Source organism: Rhinolophus ferrumequinum, chromosome 13 (genome assembly GCF_004115265.2).
Source record: "Rhinolophus ferrumequinum isolate MPI-CBG mRhiFer1 chromosome 13, mRhiFer1_v1.p, whole genome shotgun sequence".
Classification (NCBI taxonomy): domain Eukaryota; kingdom Metazoa; phylum Chordata; class Mammalia; order Chiroptera; family Rhinolophidae; genus Rhinolophus; species Rhinolophus ferrumequinum.
In genome coordinates, this window is record NC_046296.1 from 38,061,330 (window position 1) to 38,086,554 (window position 25,225).

The window sequence follows — 25,225 nt, forward strand, 5'->3', positions numbered from 1 at the left end:
TTGAAGTTTCTATTGATGTTTCCAAAAGCCATAATCTCAGGATCACAGCGGGATCTAATATGTCCTCTGACATGTGCTCCTCCCCTAAAACCCCACTTCCTTTATCTTTCAGATTCTGCAATCCTTGAGTAACTTGAACTACTTTGTGTATTACTTTCTTCCATTTATTTCTCTGCTCCAGTTCTACTTCTTTCTGTCATTCCTACTCCTGTCAAGGAGGCCCAAGTGAGTTTATAAATTTTGACCTGCTATTCAAATACATCTAATTCTATTCACTGTTCTAACACAGATAAACCTCCAACTGCTGTCCTTTTCCTCTTTCTTTTCCTGCTTTCCTTCTTTCTTTCCTTCCTTCCTTCCTTCCTTCCTTCCTTCCTTCCTTCCTTCCTTCCTTCCTTCCTTTTCCTTCCCTCCCTCCCTCCAACCCTCCCTCTTTCTAGGCCTATGCATTTGTTGCCTCACCTGCTCCTTAAAATCTCCCTTGAGAGGCTCCCATAGTGAAAAAAATTTCAGAGTATTCTGCACCTGCCACAAGATACTCAGTTCAAATATTGCTTGAATGGAGAAATCCTGCACAGAAAACCTTCTCACATCAGTTTCAACCTATTCCTGTTCTCTACCTATTGTTTTTTTTGCCTCTTTCCTTTGGTGCTGTCTTCCCTGTCCGTTTAAAAATTTTCTAATACCGTTCATTTTTTAGGCATATTTCCTTATAACCAGAGCCATGCCTGCTTCCTGACATATAATGTCTGTATAATCCTGAAAATCATTGAGGAAGGCCTGAAATAACACCAGCACCAACAGCAGTAACAATAATGGATAACAATTTACTGAGCCCCTACTACGCACCAAGCACTGTCCTAAGCATTTTATAGGTACTAATTTACTTAATCCTCACAACGATCCCATTAAATTAGGACTATTACCACCCCCATTTTATAGATGCAGAAACTGAAAAACAGAGAGATTAAGTAATTTGCCCAATGTCTGACAGCCAGGAAGTGGCAGAGCTCCCTCTTGCTCTTCCACTCTGACATCTGCCCACATTTCAGTCACCTACCAGTTTTTCCATAATGTAACACACTGTTTTTGTTTGGCTTAGTCTTCTCAAAGCATTTGGAACTTGGGCTCTGCTTTTAAAAAGCAAAAATAAAGATTTACAACTGTCTATCACAGCCCATCCTAAGTCTTGAACATGATTATATTATTTTAATAGTGCTGTGTCTCTATTGTTCCACAGGGAAGGGTATTAAAGTTTGATTCTATAATACTTTAAAGATAACTACTATTATGAGTATCACTGGATTGTGTGCTTACCAGGTTTTCCCACATATACATTAAATTTAAATCCTTAGTTCCAAGTTAATTTTCACTGCCTAACTGATAAAATATTATCTAAGCATGTACTAAAGAATGAATTTTTGCAGCTTAGTGAGATAAGTCATTCATACTCTAACAAGGATATTTTAAACAGAGCTGGTTATTCCTTCGGGAAAACCATATTCAGATCAAACTAATTTCCTAAATGACATAAAAGGAGTGAGCAGCTTTGAGGTGTCTTATGTAACTGAGTGCTGTTGGCTTGAGATTAGATGATGGAATGACAGAGGAAAGGGAAGCTGAATCTTTGAAATAGTTAAAATTATCATTTAAAAATCACAGTAAATATCACCTGCAAGGTATGAAAATGATTAAAGGGCTCAATTTTTCCACACTCCTATTTGTGATAGGTTTTATAAACAAATAATTTTAAGTACACTAACTTTTTAAGCACCAGTAATTAGTTGAGAAAAACAAACACAAATGTTCTTGAAGAGAGAGCAAACCCTGGGGAATTTAGTCCTCTGAAATTATGCTAAGTATATACTGAAATCATTCTGGGAGACTCCTACCCCAAATGAAAATCCCCTTTAAGGTTTTCTCTCAGACATAAATTCTATGACAGCTAACTGATGGGATTATTTGTTAACACAGGCAGACCTGGCGATGGATAAATCCATCTGGAATATTTTGGGTTTTCACTGGAAGGATTAAGAATCTCTAATACTTGTAAATGGAAAGGGCACTAGACTGGCAGGCACTAACTTTGCTACTCAGTAGTTATGAGATTTGGTTTTGTCACCTCACCTCTTTGAACTTTAGTTTCCCAGTCTGTCAAACACAGAAATGAGAATTAAACGATCTCCAAGGCCTGTTCTAACAACTCTTAAGTTCCACAATCTTAATTTAAGATGGCTTCTGCACACAGAAGACTCTAACATCTAATTCCGTAAGATAAACTAAGAATATGTAGGAACAAGTTATATGGAGATAGGATAATATTTTTTAATATATCCCAATAGATGTTCCATTATTGTTAAACTTGTTCCTTGAGCACTTCATCAAGCCATCATGGCTCAAAGAAGGGACGCAGAGCAGATGCCATCATACGAATGAAGAAGGTATGGTACATAAGGAAAGCTCCTGACATACAAGGAGAAAACTCCATCTCTTAATAGGCCTGAGGGATGACAGAAAGAAGAGAAGGGGACAAGGAAGAGGTGTCAGACCCAGTGTTCTTACGCTGGAGGTATATGGTTGAAGATATGGGGGAATCCAAGAAAATTGGGGAAAGTGGTTTGATTCTCTGAATATGCCTGTGAGAGGCTAAGTCCTCTGGGAACCCTGCTGTCAGCCTGATGGTATGCTCAATGCTCAATATGATGGAGGGAGGATAATGCACTTGGTGGAGCGAGGTGGCTCAACAGAAGAGGCCAAAGCAAGGCTCCCGCTCATTAAGGCCTACATGTGGTGTTCCGGGGATCCAGAATTTCCCATATTGTCTCAGTGAGAAGAGAATGGCACAGTGAGAATCAATGGACCTGCAGAGACCTGGGGTCAGTACAGAGGTTGCAGTGTAGGGCAAATGGCTCGGGTACAGACTCCAGCAAAAGAACCAGGTTGACATCTGTAAAGGGAAGAAATGACTAGCTTTATCTCTGGGGCAACAGTCCTGCTTTCCGACCATACCAGCCACTCCATGCTATTGGACAACACAGGGATTGACATGCATGGCTCAGGCCCTTCCCTTATGCCATGTGCGCCTCTCAGAGCTGCTACCAACGCACTAGTCACTGTGTGAATTAGAAACAAGCACTCCCTTTATGAAGACATTTTACTTTCATCTATAGGAAAATTGTCTTAATACATTGGTTTTGTTAGAACAAGGCATCTTACTGCCACATGCCAGAGAACTGTTATAATAAACTTAGAAATCTAAGATGCTGAAGATGTGAAAGACACTCCATTTATACCTTACATAGCAACACTCAACCTCCATACATATCTTGGAATGAGAGGGAGGTGGGGAAATAAAATTTGAAAGATTTAGCATTTATGTTAAAAAACGGAGACAATGTGGGGATTCAAGGTTAAAAATTACAGAAAATAAACAAGCTGTGTTTTCTTTGTACATCTGAATTAATGTAAGTAAATCCTCAACTCTGTCAAACTCTTTATGACCAAGATTTTGCCTTTTATTTTTTGGTATTTCCCATAGCACTTTACACAGCAATACACACAGAGAGGAAACAATTTGAGTGCTTGTTGAATGAAAAAGTAAAATTGATAGACCCACTTATATGTATAATAGCACATACCATATTTTGCCATGTAAAATGCACTCTTTTTTGCCCAAATTTGTGAGGGAAAAATAAGGATGCACATTATACATGGGTAGTACTAATTGCGTATCTACATAAATGTTTTTAATTCTTTTATTTATACTTATGAGTTAAAAGCCTAACTCTAGAAATCAATAACTATATCCATATGCAAAGTAATACCCTGGAATAAGATAATCTGTTTTGTTGAACTGAAGGACGAACTTGTAACAAGAGTTCTTGGCCTTCTATGATGTGTAAATATCATAAATTTGTTACTGGTACATAAAATTCTTATACCTTGTATCTGTTCTTGTGTTTTGTAATTATTTGTTTCATAGAATTTCTTGTACCATGTTAAGAAATAAATGCTAACATTCCTTTATAATACAAAAAAACAAGTACCTAAATGTAAACCAATAAAAATTTGAACTAAAAAATTAAAACAAAAGCTTTTTCCCTGAAAGTTTGGGCCAAAAACGTGGGTGCGCCTTATTCACGGGAGTGCATTATACACAGCAAAATATGGTAATTTTCCTTTTCTTCCCCACATTTATTTGAACTGAATCCAAAATTGTACCCATTTGCACCTAGCTAACAATCATAAAACTCTAGAGTTCAGTTGTTGTGTAACAGTCCCCCTTCTCAAATATTTTTTGAGAATCTTAGATCTAAGTGGTCTCTATTTTCAGGACCAAAGAGAGATCATCTCAAAATTACTATATAATAATTAAAAATAGGATTATGTAATCCAAAATAAAGTCTTATCAACAGGTGGGGCCTCTAGAAAGGTAATTTGACTAGAGTCACAAATCAAATCAGGGACTCTAAACACCCTACACAATATTGGCTCAACCTCTCCTCGCCTATCTCCTTTCTCCCCAAATACACACTTTTCTCTCTCTCAGCTTTACTTCATCAGACTTTGCAACCGCTTAATTATCTATCTCAAACCTAGACAGCAACTGATCAAATTCAAATGAGAGAGAAATCACCCAAAGATCTGAAAAACAAAGAATCAGGTAAACTGCCAGTTTTACCACATCCATAAAATGATAAACAAGAGAGCAGAGAGAATTGAGAAAGGGTACTTTTTCAGTCATCACAACAGCTAGGGAATAAAAACGAGTTTTCCTTAGGGACAGAATATGCTGAGGGGCCCAGACACAGATACAAAAGATAATTCCTCTTGGGGGTTTTTCTTTTCTTTTGAGTTTGTGACATCTAAAAAAAATTTTTTTTAATCACATAAACAAGCATAACCTAAACACATTTACTTTTCACCTTTTCTCACATATTATTTTCCCATTGAATAGACCACGTCTCCAAAAAGGGAGTTGACCGAAAGTCTATTGCCTATTAACCAACACCTTTTCAAGACACAGATGACCCTTCTAAAACTACGATTAGGAACGGTCTCCAAACTTCGGTTACCACGCTCAAACTGAATCTCCAAGGTTTGCAAATACCCTCAGTTTGGCTAAAGGGCACAGAATCTCTAGCGCTCCCTACAGCTCAGACTTTGAACCTACCTACCACAGAAAACCCAAGTTACCAAAGATCGGCTCCCTCGCTCCACTTAAAAAATCGGGTGAAGGTGGGGGTGTGGAGGGGAAAAAACAGAAACAGAGAACCAAAGGATTAATCACTTCTCCCCATTACATCAGCAGCCCCCGCCCTTTCCTCGGAGCACCTCCTCTCCTAGAATCGTCGCTACGCACTAGCGCTCTCTTCGCCCACCCCCCCCCACCCTCTATTATATGCCCCGATACCTCCCCATTATCACCCGCCCCACCACACTCCCCCTTTCCTCCTTCTCCCTCCTTGGCGGGGGAGGGAGGAAACCAGAGAGGAAACAGGGCGTTGAAGGAAGGGACTTCGTGATAAGAGCGAAGGCCCCATTGGCTGGATGATTGTACGGGCGCCCCCCATTGGCTACTTGGCCGGAATCACCGCCCCTCTTCTTCCCCGCCCATTCACCCCTCCCCCCCGCCGCCCCGCGGCCCTCCCCCGCGCCCCTGGTCAGCCCCGCGGCGGGGAGGGACCGACTGGGCGAGTGGAGGCTCCGGCGGTGTCAATGGCTCCTCCTGCCACGGAGCAGCAGCAGAAGCAGCGGCGACGGGGCTGAGGAGGAGAAGGAAAGGTTCCTTTAAGGAGGAACGACGACGCCTCTTTTTCCTCCTATCTCCTCCTTTCACACTCATTTCCCCTTCGCCGAGGAAAGAAGGGGGGAGGAGAGAGAAGCCGAAGAAAGAGAAAAAATTCCTCTCAGAAATCTCTTTCAGGGGGTGTGGGGGGGGAGGAAGAGGGAAAAAAAGAAGCCGGGCGCCCCCTGCTCCCTCCCTCCCTCTCTTCTCCCTTCCTCACCCGCCCGCCCACTACCCCCGCCGCCGGAGACGCCGCTCGGGAGTCGGCGGGACCGGGGTCCATCGTCTCCGCCGCCGACGCCGCGCTTCGCCTCGGGAACCCCAGGCGGGCGGACGCCCTTTCTTTCTTTCTCTCGCTCTGCCCGTCTTTCTGTCTCCGTCCCTCGCGGCCGCCCCGCCCGGCGGCCTCGGCCTTCCCCGTGCGTCAGGCCCGCCCGCCCGGCCTCGCTCGCTCTCTTGTCTGTCTCCACGGGCCTTTCTCTGGACTCGGGGGCTCGCTCACCCCCTCCGCCCTTACCGTCTCCCCTTCCCCTCGCCCCCTTTCCTTCCTCCCCCCTCTCCCCACCCCCCTCTCCTGCCCGGGAGCTCGCTGTGCGTGTGTGTGTGTCCCTCCGCCAACGCCGCCACCTCAGCCCGGCAAATGAACTCCGTCCGAGCCGCCAACCGGAGACCCAGGCGAGTTTCGCGGCCGCGCCCGGTGCAGCAACAGCAGCAGCAGCCCCCGCAGCAGCCGCCGCCGCAGCCGCCCCAGCAGCAGCCGCAGCCGCAGCAGCAGCCTCCGCCGCCGCCGCAGCAGCAGCAGCAGCAGCAGCAGCCTCCGCCGCCACCACCGCCGCCTCCGCCGCTGCCCCAGGAGCGGAACAACGCCGGCGAGCGGGGTAAGGCCGCGCTCCCTCCCAGCCGCCCGCCGTCTCGGGCGGCCGGCCGGCCGGGACCCTCGGGGAGGGAGGCTGAAGCGGGCGGGGGCGGCCAGGGCGCCCCGGGGTGGGAGCCGGAGGCTGAACGGAGGCGGGTCTCCCGGTGCCGCAGTGTCAGCCCGGCCCCGACCGGCAGGAAAAGCCGTGGCTTCCCCACTACCCCGGGCTCTCGTTCAGGCCGCGCTTTGTTTGGTTTCGGGGCTCGGCCCCTTCTACCCCCACCGATCCCTTTGGCTTGTCGCCTCACTCCCGGACCCCGCAGGAGTCTCTCGATGGCGAAGGCGAAGGCGAAGGGTGGGCTTTCCCCCTTTTCTGCTGCCTTCCCCTGTTGGGTGTCCCCCTTTCTAATGGGAGGTGGGGGGAACGACTGGGAGTGACCGGGCGGTGGGGCTGGCTGGGGAACTTGTTTTCCCCCTTTTCTCTGTTAGCCTCCCCCTTCCTGGGGAGGGGGGGAGGGGGGAGTCGGAGTGGTCCGTGGCGTTGGCCCAGGAACTTGTTTCCCCCGCGCCCCCCCTCCAGTCACGGGGTAGGGGGAGCAGCGACTCCTCTCCCAACCCCACAGTGTTTGCTGCGCAGTTTGGCTTTAGTTACAGAACCCCTGGGCAGGACCCGTTAAATCGAGACCTTTAAATAAATAAATATAGAATCCATCGGCCATTTCCAGCCCCCTCCCTCGCGTGCAGTTACCCTTCCGTTCTAGCGGCACCCCTCTCGCCTGTGCTCCCCTAGCGAACCCCCACGCCGCCGTGCTACCCTCTATCTCCTAGTGGGGTTTGAACGCCCCTTCCTTAGAACTGGTCCCTTGGGTGTGTGTGTGCGTGTGTGTGTGTGTGTGTCCGTCCGTCCGTCCAAGGCCTAGTGAAATGTGTCATTTGGACCCAACTGTGCAGCTCTGTCTGGCAACCACCATTGTCTAAGGGCTGAGACTCCTGGGGGTTGGATTCTTGCTTTAGCAAAAATAATGTTCAGTTCTACTTTGATGATGTGGTTATTTTGGGAGGTTTATGAGGTGGGGTGTTGCACGTTGGTCTCCAAACGTAACTATTCTGTTAATTAATTAGCTGCTCTCAGTGGGGGTGGAGGTCAGTAACATATTTATGTGTACGGTTGTTGTTTTAAGGAGGAGGGGAATTGTTAGGAGACATTTTGCGTGTTTTCGTGGGCGGATTAAGGTTAATTTTACATGCGTTGGTTGTCACACCTCCTTTGATTAAGGGAATTGAGATTAAATGCCTTTTAAAAATTACAGTTCTTTAAAAACTGTTTTATTGTACTTGATCAAAATACTTAACAAAAGAGGGAGATGATAATCTGAAAAATAGTTTAAAGGGTTTTCACTAGTCACTGCTACGGATAGTCCTTGAGAATGCAGTTTGGAGTGTTGCTTGAAAGAACGTGATGTTTCAAGCCAGTTAGAGAGGTCTTGTGCTACGTTATTGGTAAATGTGTTTTAATGATTCTTTGATACATTTACCAAATTTTTGTAAATTAAAAAGATTTGTAATTTAATCACCTCATTCCACATTTGCATATCAGTTCTGCTGTATTCCATTCAAATAATATTCAAGTCTCCTTCCAGAATTGTCACTACATGTGTATTAGAATTGACAAAAATTTATGAGAAAACAATGATACTAGATTGAAATCCTAGCATACATAATAAAGATTCTATTGCTAGATGTAAAGCTTTTTGAAGGTGTACTGATTTGTGGATAACATTAGCACTGAGTCAAATTCTGTCAGCCAAACTTAATTTAGTCTCGTATATTTTTAAAAGTTTATTCTGAAACTTCACGATTTGTGTGTAATTTAAAACTTTGCTGGGTACTTATATCTTGGACACTTTTCATTTGTTTGAAATTATTGGCTACTATAGTCTATTTCCTTTTGAAGTAAGTTGATTTGGTTGCTGACAGTCACATGCCAGAGTGTCAGTTTTCTTACTGATGTCCATAAACGGACTAAGATGTTCATGGATCAAAATTTCAGTGTGTACCTAACCAAATGGTAAATCAAATTCACTGTAGAATTGCTGCTTTGCTTCTAGTAGAAATTGTTCTAGAGATTCTATGTTGGCACAGAGGGGAAAAGAAATCGCTTATTAGTCTTCAGGGAAACTGCTATAGATCTTTTAGAGGGCAAATAAATGGTCTCAAAATGAATAAATCAGGATGAATTGGAAGAGTAAAAATAATGTTTTGCTAGCTTTATGTAAAAATGTCATTTTTTGAAAAATTGGCATTTTGATTCCTTTTTTTAAATGTGCAATTTACACCCAGTGATCAGAAGTTAGCTAGGAATACTTTTTATTGTAGAAGTTTTATGAAGCATTCAAGTGTCACTATTTCTGGTTTGGATAGGTTTTGTTTTGTTATTTGTTTAAGAATATTCTGGGTTTCATAATTTTGACAAGGTAATGAAGGAACTACCCTAACTTTGTGTGTGTGTGTGTGTGTGTGTGTGTGTGTGGTTTTACTAACTCTTAATGGATATGTAACTCTTGCATTAATCTTGGATAGAGTTACATAATAGTGGATCAGACAACTTTCCAGGTAAGAAATTGAAGAAGTGAGACTCACTGTTTTAAAACAAGTTAGCTCTCTATATAAACTCATTTATTTTTATATGAAGGATGGACTTTTAGCTTTTTAGTGGTAATAAAATAATTACAAGATAGTATTTTTTTTCCCAAGCAAAAATTCTGTCAGAATTAGCTGCTGCTTTGCCCACAGGTCTAAAAACTTCCATTGCATATCCTTAAATGTGCAGACACACACACACACACACTTATGTACATGTAATGGCCAATGTTTGAAGAAGAATGGTACAATCTTGTAGAGTGAAATCTTAGGAGGACTTTTCAAAGCCTTCCATGGGGGAGCATTTCTTACACTTACAGTCCACCAATCATTAGTCTTTTCATTTAAATTCCTGAGTTTAGGATTTCACATACCACTTTAAGCTAGTGGAAAATAATTTGTGTTCCACATAGGGACACTTTAATAATATATTCCAGATTCAATGAAACCAAAAGTAGTGTAGGATTGGATTTTTTATATATATATTTTTTAATGCTAAAAAGAATTTTAGCATTTGCAACTTGTTCTGCTGAATTTATCTTGATACCTATTTGGCAGTCTCTTTCTAGAAGTATGAAGAAAGCTTAGAAGTTTGCAGAAATGCTGTGCATTCTGAGGACTTTTAGTTTTTAAAATCAATTACTTTGAATCGGTAATAAATGCATATGATTTAAAATTCAAAAGTCTCTTTTCTACACCTGCCCTCAGCTACCAAATTCTCCTACCTGCAATCAATCACTATTGGTTTCTCATTTATTATGTTTTAATAAAAGATGAAATTTGACTTCTGAAAATAATCTTGACGTGGAAGTTTTGGAAAATGGGTATAGTTTTTGTTCTGATTATTGGAATATTCATAAGATTGTTTTGAAGTGCTGAAATTTTAACTGGGATCATTTTGTAGTTCAAGAAATTTAATGAGGGGTGACCAGTTAGCTCAGTTGGTTATAGCACCGTGCTAATAACGCCAAGGTTGCTAGTTTGATCCCTATATGGGCCACTGTGAGTTGTGCCCTCCTTAAAAAAAAAAGAAAGAACAATTGAATGAATACAATACGTTAATGGTTTTGCTATTAATTTCTAGTCTGAATATCTGTAGAGAATAAAAAATTTAATCAGTCTCTTTAATCCTGTATTTGTAGGATAAAAATATCACCTATGTCCTTGGAATTAAAGGGGTTTTTTTAACTGAATTTTTAAAAATAATTCACTATGTGTATTATTACATGAAATATTCCTGATAGAGCTACATGTTTATAATATGCAGTAGCCAGGAAACTCCTTCGTGTTCTAGTAATGCATGCTAATTATATTTTCTCTGGGATTGTTCTAGCCCCATTATATTTTTACCTTCAGCTTCTTCCTACTGCTTATAGAGTAAGAAACTTCTGCAATCTTCCGAGATAGAAGAGTTCTTGATAAGGAACATGAATTTTCCTCTTTAGGAATTAAGTATTATGGGCTACTACTGTCCCATCTGGTGGCTAAGCCTTCAAAATATTTACATCCCACGAGAGGAAAGATGCTACCCAACTCTGTGTGTGTGTGTAAAGAGAGCCTATTTCCTCAGCGCTTAGAAATTATTTGAGGACTAGAAATGGGATGGTGACAATGCTGATGTTAAAGTTCTGCTGATTAGGCCTAAGGGTTGTCCTTGTACTGCTATTTTTCTTTTCTTTACTGGAAATTTCTGGCAAACCGAAGGAAAGGCCAACCAGCTTGGAGACCTATCAGGTAAGGCAAGAACCACCAGTAGATCTTAACCAGTTGGTGAGAACCCTGTACTTAGATTTGGTAGAATTCAAGGCTAGTGAGTATTTTCTTGTTTATGTTTTTTGTTTTCCTATTTGTCTTAACTTTGAAAATAATCTATAAAAAGAGAGAAAAACAACCAAAAAAACTAATGAGTTATTTCAACTTGAGTTCTCCCCCTATTTATTACTAATTAATAAGTTACTCTTATGTTGTGTCTGTCTTGTACCACTGGTTATTCTGTTTTACACCTTTCATTTCACTACATAATTTTAAAACACCCGTTGAATTGCATTCTAGTCTTCAAGAGAACTCTGGTTAATATGTGAGATTGCTATATTGCTGACAACCCCCAAATTGCAGTTGTTAACCTCTGAAAATAAAATTATGAAGAAGCAAAATATAAGGGATGAAACAGTTGGGTGGTATGAATTAGAGCTAACTAGACTGGGTTCCGTTCCTGCTACACCAGTAGCAAGCTGTTTGACATAGGGCAAGCAATATAACCTCTTGGAGCCTTACTCCCCATCTTTAAAATGGGGATGATAACACTTGCTTTATGGAATAATTGTAAGGATAAGAAATAGTAAAGTACCCAGCATATGGTAGATGCTCAGTAAATGCCAGCTCTTTTAAATATTAAAAATGATGGTAAGGAATGAAGTCAGCTGTATATAAAACTAAACCCAAGAGATAAAATGTGCGAGTCATTAGTTTCTGGCATACCCCAAAATGCAATCTAGATGACCTGGTGTAACCTCAGAGAGACTGGTTTGTGATTTAAATCACCAATCTTACATCTAATGAACTGAAATATTCTTCAAAGAAAGAATAAGGAAACAGAAGAAACAGATATTGGGAATAATAATAAACTGACTGTTTCTGCTTATGTACTAGAATCTGTGCCAGACACTTTCTTATATACTATCTCATGCAACCCTCTTAACAATTCTGTAAGATGGACAGTGAATATGCATAATAAGTAGCAGAGAAGAATTTCAAAATTGATTTGTGTCACCTAGTCTTTTCATAAACAAGGGGAGATACCAAAATAACATATGGCAAAATGTCTTCCTCACCTACAGGGGAGGGAATAACCTCGCCTGTGCAGCACATCTGTCCCATCCTATTCCATCTATCCTATTTGAGACTGATACAGTAGTTTGATGCCAGACTATTTATTGATTGTTAAATCATCTGGTTTCACATTCTCTAAGTTAACCTTCTGATCATAATTTTACCTCTCATGTAGATTTGTCTCCAGAAGAGAATGCACTGATTGGCCAGCATGTTTTTCCAGCTTGTTGATGAGATCACTAAGCACTCATTGTACAAAGAAGTGCTGATTTCCCTTGAATTACTCATAAGTTATGAATAAAGAGTGTTATGTCATTTTAGCTCATGGTTATAGACTGGACTATTTCAGGAAGGAAAAACTGAGATAAGTTAGACTTCAACAGTAATTTTGACAGGTTTGTGGGTTAATTAATTCTTTTGTCATCATAGCTAGGTGTCTTTACATGCATAGGTTGGGGTTTTTGTGTACATTTGGTTAATACAAGAAATGTGCTTAAACTTAATCCTTAGAAAATAGGGAAATGAAACTAACTTCCTTTACATATATATTTTAGTTGAAGCAAATATTGAAAATATTTACTTTGAAAATGAATGCATTCTGTATTTTTTTATTTTAAAACACCCCAATCAAGATAGTATGTTAAAGCAAATGTTAAGTTCTGTATGTTAGTTGCTTACTCTCCCAATTTCTAAAACTCCAATTACCAAATATTCTGCCTTTCTAAAGTGGAAAATTGTGTGACTGTATTCAGAAAAGGAGAAAAAAAATTATTAAATGCTATTCTCTCAGCTGGTGGCTAAGCCTTGAAAAATATTAAGGAATACTTGCACATCTCATGAGAGAAGAGGTGTCATTCATCTATTTTGTGAAAAGAGCCTACTTTTCTGTTTTCTCAAAGCTTAGAAATTATTTGAGTGATAGAAATAGAATAACAACCTATACCTTAAAATTATTTTTCTGGTAACAGTAATAATCTTAGTTTCACTATTTTCTCCTAGTGTACCACAACACTCATTTTCCAGATGTTTACATTGGGTTGTGTCAAAATCTTTGTTGAAAGTTTTTAAGTGTGAAATTAATTGGCTACTCTATATGTTCAACCTGTGGTATTGGTTGCTTTAGTACCATGTATTGATAACCGACATGAATGAATTTAGTCTTTGCTGGTTTGCCGACTACTTGGGTTTAGATATGAGAATTCTTTTTTACATTCGAGTATGATTTCGAATCTTTTATCCATAATATATAACACAGTATATAAAAGAACAGGTGGCTTTATGAGACTCTTAACACTGTGGAGGAAGGGAGTGGGGAAGAAGAACAGGATAATAACTTTTTTCTATTCACCTGTTATATTTTAAAATGGACAGGGTTGGTTTATGGTATATATTATCTCTAGCAATTGTTTCTTCCCGCATAATTGACCATACCTTGAAGAAGGAAAAAAACAGGCTTTAAGGAAAATTAAGAGTAAAATTTAACAAATGGTTGTGTGTAAATGACTGATTTCATTATCTTTTAAAATTCATTTGCATTTTTAAGAAACTGATTATTTAGTCAAGTTTTGGTATTTTAGGCCCAGCAAAAGAGATAGGAGAAATAAGTGATTTGGACAAAGACTTTTTATGTAGGAGGGCTTTCTCAGAGGCAGAATGAGCATGTCAAGGGAGGAGGAAAGTAGAACATTCTTACAAGAATCATTGACCTTACGCACTTACTGTTTTTCCTAATCTACTTCTGAACCTAAAAATTTTCTTAAAATTTCACTCATTTTTTTTCAAAAGGCTAATTTTGGGTTGAAGTTTGGAATGGAGAGAAGAGAAAGAATTAGAGAGCAGGTAGGAGTGTCACTATGTATGGGTCATTTAAATTAGTAGTGGTCATTTGAATTAGAAACAGTCTCTATAATTATTTCTATATGTGTATATGTACAATACATATAGTTATTTAAATTGTGGAAATAATTTTTATTAGTCCCTTTTTTGCTAAGGTTTTAATGAAAGTATATATAAGTGCACCAATCATTGGTGTACACAACTTGATGATTTTTCACAAGGTGAACACATCTGTGGAACCAATAATACTTAGATCAAGAAATAAAACACTAGGGGGTGGCCGGTTAGCTCAGTTGGTTAGAGCATGGTGCTGGTAACACCAAGGTTGCCAGTACGATCCCCGCATGGGCCAGTATGAGCTGCACCCTCCTTAAAAAAAAAGAAAAAAGAAATGAAGAACTGCAGCGTCTGGGAAGTGTCTTGTCGTTCTCCCTCTCCCCCCCACACCCAATTCTATCTTTCTTACCACTTGGTATATGTATTCCTATGGTCTGATTTCTTTCACTTAATATCTGTGTTTCATCCATGTTGCTTGTAGCAGTAGTTTGTTCATTCTTACTGCTATATAATATTGCATTGTATGTGTATACTACAGTTTATCCATTTTACAATTGAGAGGCATAACATAGATTTTGTATTTGGCTGTCAGGAATAGTACTGCTGTGAGCATTTTACATGTATCTCTTGGTGAACTCATGTACACATTCCCTATAAATTTTATACCTCAATATATGCCATTGCTTATCTTTTCCCAAAGGCAAAACTTACATTGACTTTACAAGAAATGGACGATGAAACAGCTTTAAGGCAGATAAGAATATGGCCTCTCATAATTATGTTGCTAAAACAATTGATTTTATTTCACATTTTTGTGTTTTTTCTTTTGGTATGTCAGCTCTTGCATACATTAACAGTCCAGTATTAGTCAGGAAGTTTACCCATTAGCTTAATATAATTTTCCCTAAAAATCATAGGTTGGGTTATTTTGAGGAAAGGGAAAATCTATTGTATATTTAGTAATTAAAAAAAGATACTATAGACTTTAATATTTGATTCTGAGCCTCTATTCCAAAAACTTGTTTCTTTTTGCTACTGCCATAAATATTTTTGTTTCTTTATTTCAGTTTGAAACCCTGTTTCTACTACTTTTAAGCTTATCCTTTTAACGCCTGTGAAAATATTTTGCTATTTGGTTGGTTCATTTTATTTCTCTTTTTCTGCATATCTTGATTATCCTTTATCATCTATTCAATATGTTTTAAAATTATAAAACTTTCACAGAAAAATTGGGGCACATTTTGCTCTCAGAATTGTTTTTCTAGTCCTTGACCAGATCTATCAGTTCCTGATGTATAGGAAGAAGGTGTAAGAGTGCCTCTGCCAGCATCCTAAGTTCTTCCTCAAGTAAAAGCTTGTGCTAAAGTGCTAGTGGCTTATAAACTTGTACCCCCTGTGATAGATGGGGCTCTGTTCTTAAGGAATTACTTGCTTGACACTGATTATAGTAGCGTTCGATACCCAAAGAGTAAGATTTCATTATTTTATGTCTAGTTTTTCAGCACTTATCAGTCCAGTGTTAGTTCTTTCTTGTCAGTAATAAGCAGTGAAACTGCCACCTTCCTTTCCATTTTCTTCTTTCTTTCCTTCCTTTTTTTTTTTTTGGTTACACGTGGCCACATTCAGTAAATGGTGCTGTTAAGTTTGGACATGCAGAGCCTGAACTTTTCAAAGTGGCTTTTTTTTTTTATAGAGTGGTATCTTAATCTCATTTCTAATTAGGGGATTTTGAATTAAGTGTCTTCTGAGATGCTCTGAAACTGTTTCTGTATCATTTGAGTTACCAATATAAATCAGTGAGGTCTGAATTTGTTACATATTACTGTGTAGGTATAGTTCTTGCCTTTATGGAACTTACAGTTGAGTTAAGAGACTGAATTTAAATAATACTTAAGATCAAGATAAAATAAGCGTGTTGATATTTTCATTGTCTTCTGATACATGTTTAAGGATGGATATGTATGTATGTATGTATCTGGAGTTTCATTTGTAATCTTATCCTTAGACTGTTTGCAAAACCAGAGTCAGAGTTTTCTATGAAATGCTGTTACAACGAAGGTTTGCTGTTACGACGAAGGTTTGCTATAACCAACCTGCTGTTGTCTGGTATATATGTTCTACTCTTTAATCATTCATTGAATTACTTTTGTGCTACATTTAGAAAGTTGTTGCAGTCCAAAAATTAACCTAATTATAGCCCGTTTAAGTGATAAAGAAACATATGCCTATTAAGAAAATTACCTGCAGAGTTGGCGTCATTCATTTTGTTTTCATAGTATTGTCCTTGATTATATTCATTGTTTTTCTGTTGTATCCAGCAACTGAAGGTAGAAAGATAGATTTAAGTTAGATACTACCGTGTTTCCCCGAAAATAAGACCTAGCTGGACAATCAGCTCTAATGTGTCTTTTGGAGCAAAAATTAATATAAGACCCAGTCTTATTTTACTATGACATGAGACCAGGTCTTATATAATATAATGTAATATAATACCGGGTCCTGTATTGATTTTTGCTCCAAAAGATGCTTTAGAGCTGATTGGCTAGGTCTTATTTTCGGGGAAACACAGTAGCATCTGTAATCCCACATACCAATTAGTTGTGACTCCCAGGATGCCTTTATGGATTTTTCTGATTATTAGTATCTCTATTGCTGCATCTCACATGGAACTTGACCTCTGTTTCTTAGTCATTTGATTTGAGAACCTCTTAACTGAAATCTTTAAAGCTGAAAAACTGAGCTGGGAGATCTGGATGTAGTGAGCTTGCACAGGATCTGTAAATTTAAGTGTGATTTTTAGAGGGCTAGAAAGATGTCACATACTGATGATAGGCATGCACTGATCACACACGCACACACAATATGAAACTGGCAATATGCACACTTGGTTTTGTGAATGTCTAAAAAATTTTGGTGAAATGTTAGCAGTAGTATCTTGGGATGATGGAGGTGATATGATTTTTGTTACTATTTCTACATTTTTGTTTTTCAAGTGCTATCCAGAAATCTAGAAGGAGGGAAGTTTGAATTTTTTAAAAATAATTCAATAGTTCTGATTGTGATGTGAACTCATTATTACTTGGTTTGATGATACAGTTCCTATATAGATCATTTAAAATTTGAATAAAAGCTTAAAACTTTCCATTTTCAGTGCTATTAAGTGTGTTTTAAGTGCTATTAATTTATGGACATTTTTAGCTTTTATATCACAGTAACTTTAGGATAATTGGCACTGTCATTTATAGTAAGGAGGATATTGATGATCAGAAAGTCAGAATTCAGAATTAAAAACAAAATTTGAACTATGAGCTAGTGATTCTTTCTAGGATAAGTTTTTGACTATAGATTATGGTAGTAAATACATACAAATGTTTTAGTATTTTAATTATATGCCTGGCTGAATGATGGAAGATGGAAATTTAGTGTGCCAACAACTGGACATTTATAGAAGAGGATGTTTATAAAAGGTGGTATTTCTTTTGTACCTTGGTGTGGTATGGACTCACGTTTATTTGATAATTTTATGTGGGGATATTTTCTTTTCATAAAACTGAAGTTAAGTCTAAAGAAATTAATAGCTATCGATTTATTAAGTTGAAACAGATTGCTAAGGGAAATTGTTTTATCATTATCCGTAAAGGAAACACACCCCTCCCTTTCCAAGATACTATATTCTAAGACGTTTTGGATATGGGGACCTAATATGTTTGGGAATAAATAAGAACCTGGCAACGATTTTCAAAAAATACGGGCTTTTAAAGCTTAAATTTAGTTACTAGATTTTGGAATTAACTCATCTCACACTTGACTAGTCTTCTAGTCGTCTTACAGACTCTTTATAAACCTAAACCAAGCGAAAACAAGCATTTTCTTATTAGAAAATAAACTAAAAACCTTCAATGAAAGAGGTGAACTGTTTGTGTTTTTGTTTTTAAAATAGGGACTACTGATACAGTTTAGGGCAAATCAATCGTTAAATGTAGATTCTAGATAGTAATCAACATAGTCTTATGAAGAGCTGCTTACAAATATATTTAAAGTATTTTTCCAAAACAGTGATTTTGGTGGCTGAAGAGGAAACAGGAGCAACATAGCCAGATTTAAATAAAGCTTTAATCTTTTATATGGCAATTATATCGTATGGTGATAATTGGTAATTTTCTTAAAGTTGTGTTATATGTAGGCTACAACTTACAAAAATAGTGCTATTCATTTGCCAAATACGTAGATATTTAGTAAATAGTGGTTTCTGTTTCCCTTCAGCTTCCTTTTCTGGACCCAGATTTGTTCATACAATTACTAATTTAACTTACTAAGCATATTAACCTCATAATAAAAAAAAATGGTATGAGGTTAAGTACCAGAAAAACCAAGAATGAAAATCAAATTACTTTGAATACCCTGTTAAAAAAAACAAAAAAAGCAAATGTGCTTTAACCTTTATTGAAATAAAAAAATGAGTAGTCACTTAGAAATGTCGAGCCAGAATTAAGTATATAGCAGCAAGCGACATGGACTATAGTTGAATGAATCATCCTAAAGTGTGTGTGCCCGTGTAAACACATACTGTATCGTAGCAATAAGACTTGTAAAGTATTGAAATAGTTGGGAAAATATGTCTATTAGGAAAATTTTTAAGTATTATTCTAAAGAGGGACAAGCTAAAGAATCACAACCTTTGACATGGTTGAAAGATTCTTGAAAGAAAAATGTTACTCAGTTTATTTTTCATTATGCTCAGAAGATAGCTAGAGAAGATGAATTTGAATTATTAGCCTGGTGATTTAGACTGTTTAAAGAATATCAGGTAAACTCTAAAACAGGTCACTAAGGAAGATTATATGTTTTCCCTTTTTGATGGCAGCTATTAGTATTAGACATTTTAATTACCTTAAAGATGGTAATTAGAAACTATAGAATGTTGGAAATAGAACTGTAGTCCCAATTCTTGAGGTTGGTTTATTCACTTGTTCAAGATGGTGGTTGGTTTAGAACCCAGGTCTCCTGACTTCCAATCGGATATCCGTTCTTTTTTCAGAATATTATCGTTCTGTTCATTTTTCAGTTTAGTGATTTGTTGAATCTATTGATCTGGTAAAGATTTCTGTAATTCCTTAGTTGAACTGAAAAATTAATTTTTTAAGAATACTTAGTAACTTTAAGAGAATATGTAAGTCAAATTATAGTTTCTTGTTGACTGACGTAATTTTTTAATTTTGTTTTAGCTGTGACGGGTTGAAAATAAGGCAGTTATATTATCATTGTTAAGGTGAACCATGCTGATGATAGTTTCATGTGATGATTCCCAGTGTAACTGATTTCAGATGGTTAAAAACTGGTTAATGCTTTTGAAGACTTAAAGCAAAGTTGTTTCCCATTTTGAATTTTGGAGTCCATTTATGATAATAGTGATATTTCAGAGCAATGAGGAAATAATTTACTATTTAAGAAATGATACTGAGAGTATTCGTTATTCATTTGCAAGAACATTCAGTTTCCTACTTTGTTCAATACCAAAAAATACATTCCAAGTGATTAAAAGAAAAAATTTTTTATTGTAGTAAGAACATTTAACATAAGATACAGTCTTTAAAGAAATTTCTAAGTGTGCAGTACGGTGTAGGTAACTATAGGTGAGATGTTGTACTTCAGATCTCAGTAACTCATTCATCTTACATAACAAACTTTATACCCAATGAACAGCAACTCCCCATTTTACCTCCCCTATCCCAACCCCTAGCAACCACCATTCTACTCTCTACTTCTGTAAGTTTGACTATTTTAGATACCTCATGTAAGTATAGAATCATGTGGTATTTGTCCTTCTGTAACTGGCTAATTTTACTTAGCATAATGTTCTCCAAGTAAGAGCACAACAGTTTATTTATTTATTTATTTTAAATTTTATTGGGGAATATTAGGTGACAGTGTGCTTCTCCAGGGCCCATCAGCTCCAAGTAGTTGTCCTTCAATCTAGTTGTGGAGGGCGCAGCTCACTGGCCCATGTAAGAATCGAACCAGCAACCCTGTTGTTAAGAGCCCACACTCTAACCAACTGAGCCATCCGGCAGCCCCACAGCATTTTTTTTTAAATAAGAGAATTAGAAGAAAGTACTTTTTCCCAACCAAGCCCCCCAAAATCCAAAAATCATTAAAGATCAAGAAATTGACTACATAAAATAAAAGTTCTATGCAATGAAAGGTGCTAATAAAGTTAAGGCTGAAAGAAAAGAATTTGCACCATATTTAAAACACAAATGATTGATATTATATGAGTTTTTATGAAAAAAATTTTTTAAAGAAAATATTAATTGAGCTGAACCTTACTCTTTTTTAAAAAGTACCGTTCATCTTATTCCCCTCCTTACTTTCACCCTTCACAGAAACTACTACTACCATGAATTAGACATGAACCTGTTCATCCTTTTTAAAAATACTTTTATATGTATGTGTGCGTCTGTAAACATTTACTTCTAACGTGTTATAGTTGTTCCTATGTAAAGTAAGAACTTGCCTTCAAGATATTTATGGTTCAGTGGGGGTAAACAGGAATATAAAATACTCTCCCAAAAGATATTTAATGTGTAAGTGCCAAGTGAGTGGTATAAATCATGAGGATCTGGCACTCTAGAAGTTTTTAAATGATTGATAAGTGAATTAATGAATACATAAGTATATACAATTGGAAGGAAAATTCAGCTCTTTTCCTCTTCCCCTGTCCTTATACTACCCAGATACAACTCTTAACTGTGTGTGTTTACTTTTGAATTTTTTAATGCAGGTATATGTAAATACACGTAGTGTTTTTCATTTAAAAAGAAACCATACTGTATATATTAATTTGTAAGTGAAGGTTTTTTACTTAAATATATATCCTGGGCAATTTTCTATATCAACAAACAAAAAGTTACCTCATTCTTTTTTTACAGTTGCAGAATACAGTCCATTATATACCACAATTTATATTAAATGTACCTCTTGATTAATATTTAGGTTCTTATTTTTTGCTATTACAGGACTGCAGTGAACGTCTTTATACAAATATGTTTGTCACAATTTCAGTAGTTTTGTAAGAGTCATGAATCAAAGGGATATTTGCATTTTAGTTTGCTAAATGGTGCCAACATTAAATAATTATTAAATAATCCCACTATTAATGTATGATATTAAATGTTATTGAATGAATGGATGCATGAAATAAGAGTTGAGGGGAAACTAGTCTGAGGACTGATTGAAATGGTTTGGAAAGACTTCCCAGAGAAAGTAGATACTTAACTAGATCTTGAAGAATGAGTATGTCACAGATAGAAGAAAGGGGGTGGGGGTGGGAAGGATATTCTTAGTAAAAGGAAATGGGCCAGACAAAAGCCATTGGAAGAGTTACCAGGACAGAATTTTTACTCTGTCATCATGCTCTGTTCATCTCTCAGTTCACTTTATGTTGGTGTTTCTTTTATAAAAGGAAATTAAAGTGAGATTTAGGCACTCTTCTGTCTTCAAGGTTTTATTCTACCACCTGTGGAATAATCTAAATTCTTTAGCTCAGAATTTAGTCTTCTACACTTTGCCTGCCTGTTTTTCTTTTATATGAGTCTTCTTTTGAAATACTTATTTTGACAGACTCAGAACACTCTGTTCTTGAATGAGCCATACACATTGCTACTCCAAATTTCTTGGACATTGGTGTAAAATTTGAACTCAGTGGTGGTGTAAAATTTGAACTCAGTGGTGGTGTAAAATTTGAACTCAGTGGTGGTTCCACTTCAGTATTTGGTCACTTCCTTTTGTGCCTCCATACCTTCTTGGTACCTATCCATAACCAACCTCAAGTGCTTCATGTCATTTACAGTTGTTTGTAGATCCATTTATGTTTAATGTGTCAAGGATTATCAGTAAAAATTTGATAATATTTTATATAGTAAGCTCATCTTGTTCTAAGTCCCGAATATTTTGTTTATAATACTATTTGGTACTGAAGTTTCTGAAGACTCACCAGAATGTATTTTCCTTATTAATAGGCACCTATTATCTGTGTATGGACTTGTAATACACAATAGAAATGATGTATAATTTGTATGTTAAGTATAACAAGAAAATATTGGCACTAAAATACCAATTAAGCTATCTAGATAGTATCTATGGGAAAGTAATTCAAGGAATTTTTGTAATAATAATTATTATTATAATTATTAGTTGTAATATTAATAGCTATCATTTATTGATCACTCTGTTCTAAGTAGACACTAAATACTCATTTTATTCTTACAAAAGCTCCTATCATGTAGGTAATATACCCATTTTTACATATGAGGAAACAGAAGTTTAGGGAATTTAAATAACTCACAAGAGCTAGCAAATGACAATTGTAGGGTTAGAATCCATGTCTTTCCGATTAACAACACCTTGAATAAAGTTTGTTACTGTATTATGCTATATCAGTAATCCCCCATGTATAAGTTTTTAAAAATACATGTTTTTAGGAAGTCTTTATTAGATGAAAATGATCAGTAATTACACTGCAGTTACCTGGAAGGCAGGAATAATGAATAATCAGTTATGTATTTTCCAAGAAAATTTTGTAAATTCAGAAAAGCATAAAAATAAAGTGAAAATTAGCAACAACTAAACTGAGAAAATATACTTTGTTTCATTTGCTATAAATATATAGAAACGTAAATTTACATACAATATTTTCATTGAAATCATACTATACATGTATAATTTTGTATTCTCTTGTGTTTAACATATTGTTTTCCCACTATAAATACATACGCATATATATGTGTATATTCTTTGAAAATGGTTTCAGTGGCTTCAAAATATATTTTATGTATGTACTTGAGTTTATTATATTATTTGTCTACTGGTTGACAAGCAAGTTACATCTAATTATTCTCTTTTATTCATTACACTGTGCGGAGAAGTCATCAGGATGGGTTCTGTGAGTTCCAGCATTGAGGTTCCCCACTTTTCCAAAGACAACAATCATAAATGAAACATGCACACACTATTAATAATCAGAATTTTGGCATGAATATAGCTGCATAAATCTGTATCTTTCCTCTGTAGAAGACATAAAAAGGAAAAGTAAGGAGGAAAAGAAGGATAAGAAAAATGCCTCAAATTTTGTTTTCAGTGAACTGAAAGACATTATATTTAAGGGCTGTCTAAGAGCTATTCTATTTAACGGCTATCAAAAGCATCTGAGAAGGGGCAGAAGCTGTGAGCTTAAATATACTTACTGAAGGTGAGGGGTTCACCTTGAAGTTCAAAAGCTAAATCTCTTGTTTGTAATGGCATAGCTGGTGACAGAAATACCTGGTTTGAAAAGGTAGAGCTGCATGCACACAGAGCCATAGGTATAGGAACCAGCTTTTCTCTGTATTCTCTATATAGCATCAAAGGAGGAGAGAGTCTTACTGTGAAACCTGTCCTTTCTTCACTCCACACCAGTAAATAGCTGGTTCAGGAAAATCCAGCTTATTTTATGATGAAAAATACAAAAGAAACTGACATGACAACAAAACTTCCAAAGGACATTCATTAGAAAAATGTCACTACAGAGCAGATGAAAATTGTGACCCAGCATTTCACCATACATTTATTTAGAATTGGGAAAAACTTTAAAAAGTTCTACCAAAGAAGAGCAAAAAGCAGAAATGCAGCAACTCAGAGAAGAGATCGCAAGGTAACAGGAGAAGATGAAATGTGAGATGGGAGAACTTAGAAATTGAGGAGCAAAAACTTGGAAATGAAGATGATATTGGAAGGAGCACAAGAAGCAGACTAAACCTGAGGAAAGCCAATAGGGACATAGGGATAAAAAGAAAAATGGACAAAATAAAATAGAAATAAAGTGGGTTTTTTTAAGTTTTAGAAAATGATAGAAAAGGCAATAGATACAACATACTTAAAATTGAAACCCTTGTAGTAGAAAACCAAACAATGCAACAAAACAAATTGTTACAGATACAATTAAAATCTAATAGAACTGAAACGTAAATATTAAAAGGGCACCTGTGCCAGGGAAAACTGACCAGAATGGTCATAAATATAAGGATTCCTTTAAGCAGCCAACCACCCTCAGAGTCCCCTGCATAAAGTCCTTTATAAGGAGATTGATATCAGGCTGGCCTTTGATTTCTCACAACATTCAATACCAGAAGACAGTAGAGCGGTGTTTACAAGATAAGGAAGTAAAATAGCCAAAGATTTCATACACAGTCATGCTGTTTTTCAAGTATAAAAGATACAGATAGAACTCGGGGGATGTTGTTAATAGAGCCCTTCTCAAGGAAACTACTCAAGTATAAACGTTAGCCAACTAAGAGACATCTGAAGACAGGATTGGTGGTAAGCATTGAGCGTGTGTGTGTGTGTGTGTAGACTAAAACGTGGAGATCATATCATCATGTTACATAGATGATATAGAAATTACAAAACCTAATGAAATTTGAGAGAAGGAAGTTTATAGATTACCTCATTGTAATTACTGGTAGTCAAAAATGCGTAAAGATCACAAATCAAATTTAAAAAGTATAAACACTTCATATTTAACACTTCAAAGGAATCCCTAATCAGGGAGGGGGAGGAAGCGGAAACATTAATTTTTACATTGTTCTTATTAAGGAACCTAATAGATATCTAAAGAGATAGAAATCTAGGGGAATTCTGCTAAGTTATAAGGGTAGCCACTAGAACAAAATGATAAACCTTAGTAAATATTAAAAGAATTATAAACCTATCAAAAAGAAAACATCATATAGTGAAAGAATACTTAGTCAAACACATAACATAATATTAGGTTGGTGCAAAAGTAATTGTGGTTTAAAAGACGAAAAACATTTACAAAAACTGCACCAACCTAATAGTACTAAGATCAAACATATCTTTCATATAAAAACTATAAATAGGCTTAACTCACAGGAGAAAAAGATCTTCAGACTAAACTCAAGACAAAACCAATTTTGTGGCTTATGCAAAGTATACACCTACAACTAAAAGATTGTAAAAGGTTAACCTTTTAAAATGGGCAAAGTGAACAGAATTTAGCGTGCCATGATCTTAATGTACAAGGTGGGGTTCACACTAAAAGCAATAGGTTAAAAGGGCACTCATTTCTTAAAGGGTACAATGAAAGTTGAACAGATGTATCTGTATACCAACTAAAATAGCAGCAACCTAGGTTAAGCAGAAATTACAGAAAATATGAGGGAAAA

General features: G+C 37.1%; 1 protein-coding gene across 2 annotated transcripts in view; it reads left to right on the forward strand.

The window, feature by feature from the left end:
• The first annotated feature begins 5,663 nt into the window (after nt 1-5,663).
• Nucleotides 5,664-25,225, forward strand: part of FBXO11 (F-box protein 11) — a 78,412-nt gene continuing 58,850 nt past the window's right edge. For both annotated transcript variants that reach the window (XM_033124358.1, XM_033124359.1), the window contains exon 1: nt 5,664-6,666. In XM_033124358.1, coding sequence (XP_032980249.1) covers nt 6,429-6,666 — 238 coding nt within the window. In that variant the 5' untranslated portion in view covers nt 5,664-6,428. The remainder of the gene's footprint in view (nt 6,667-25,225) is intronic.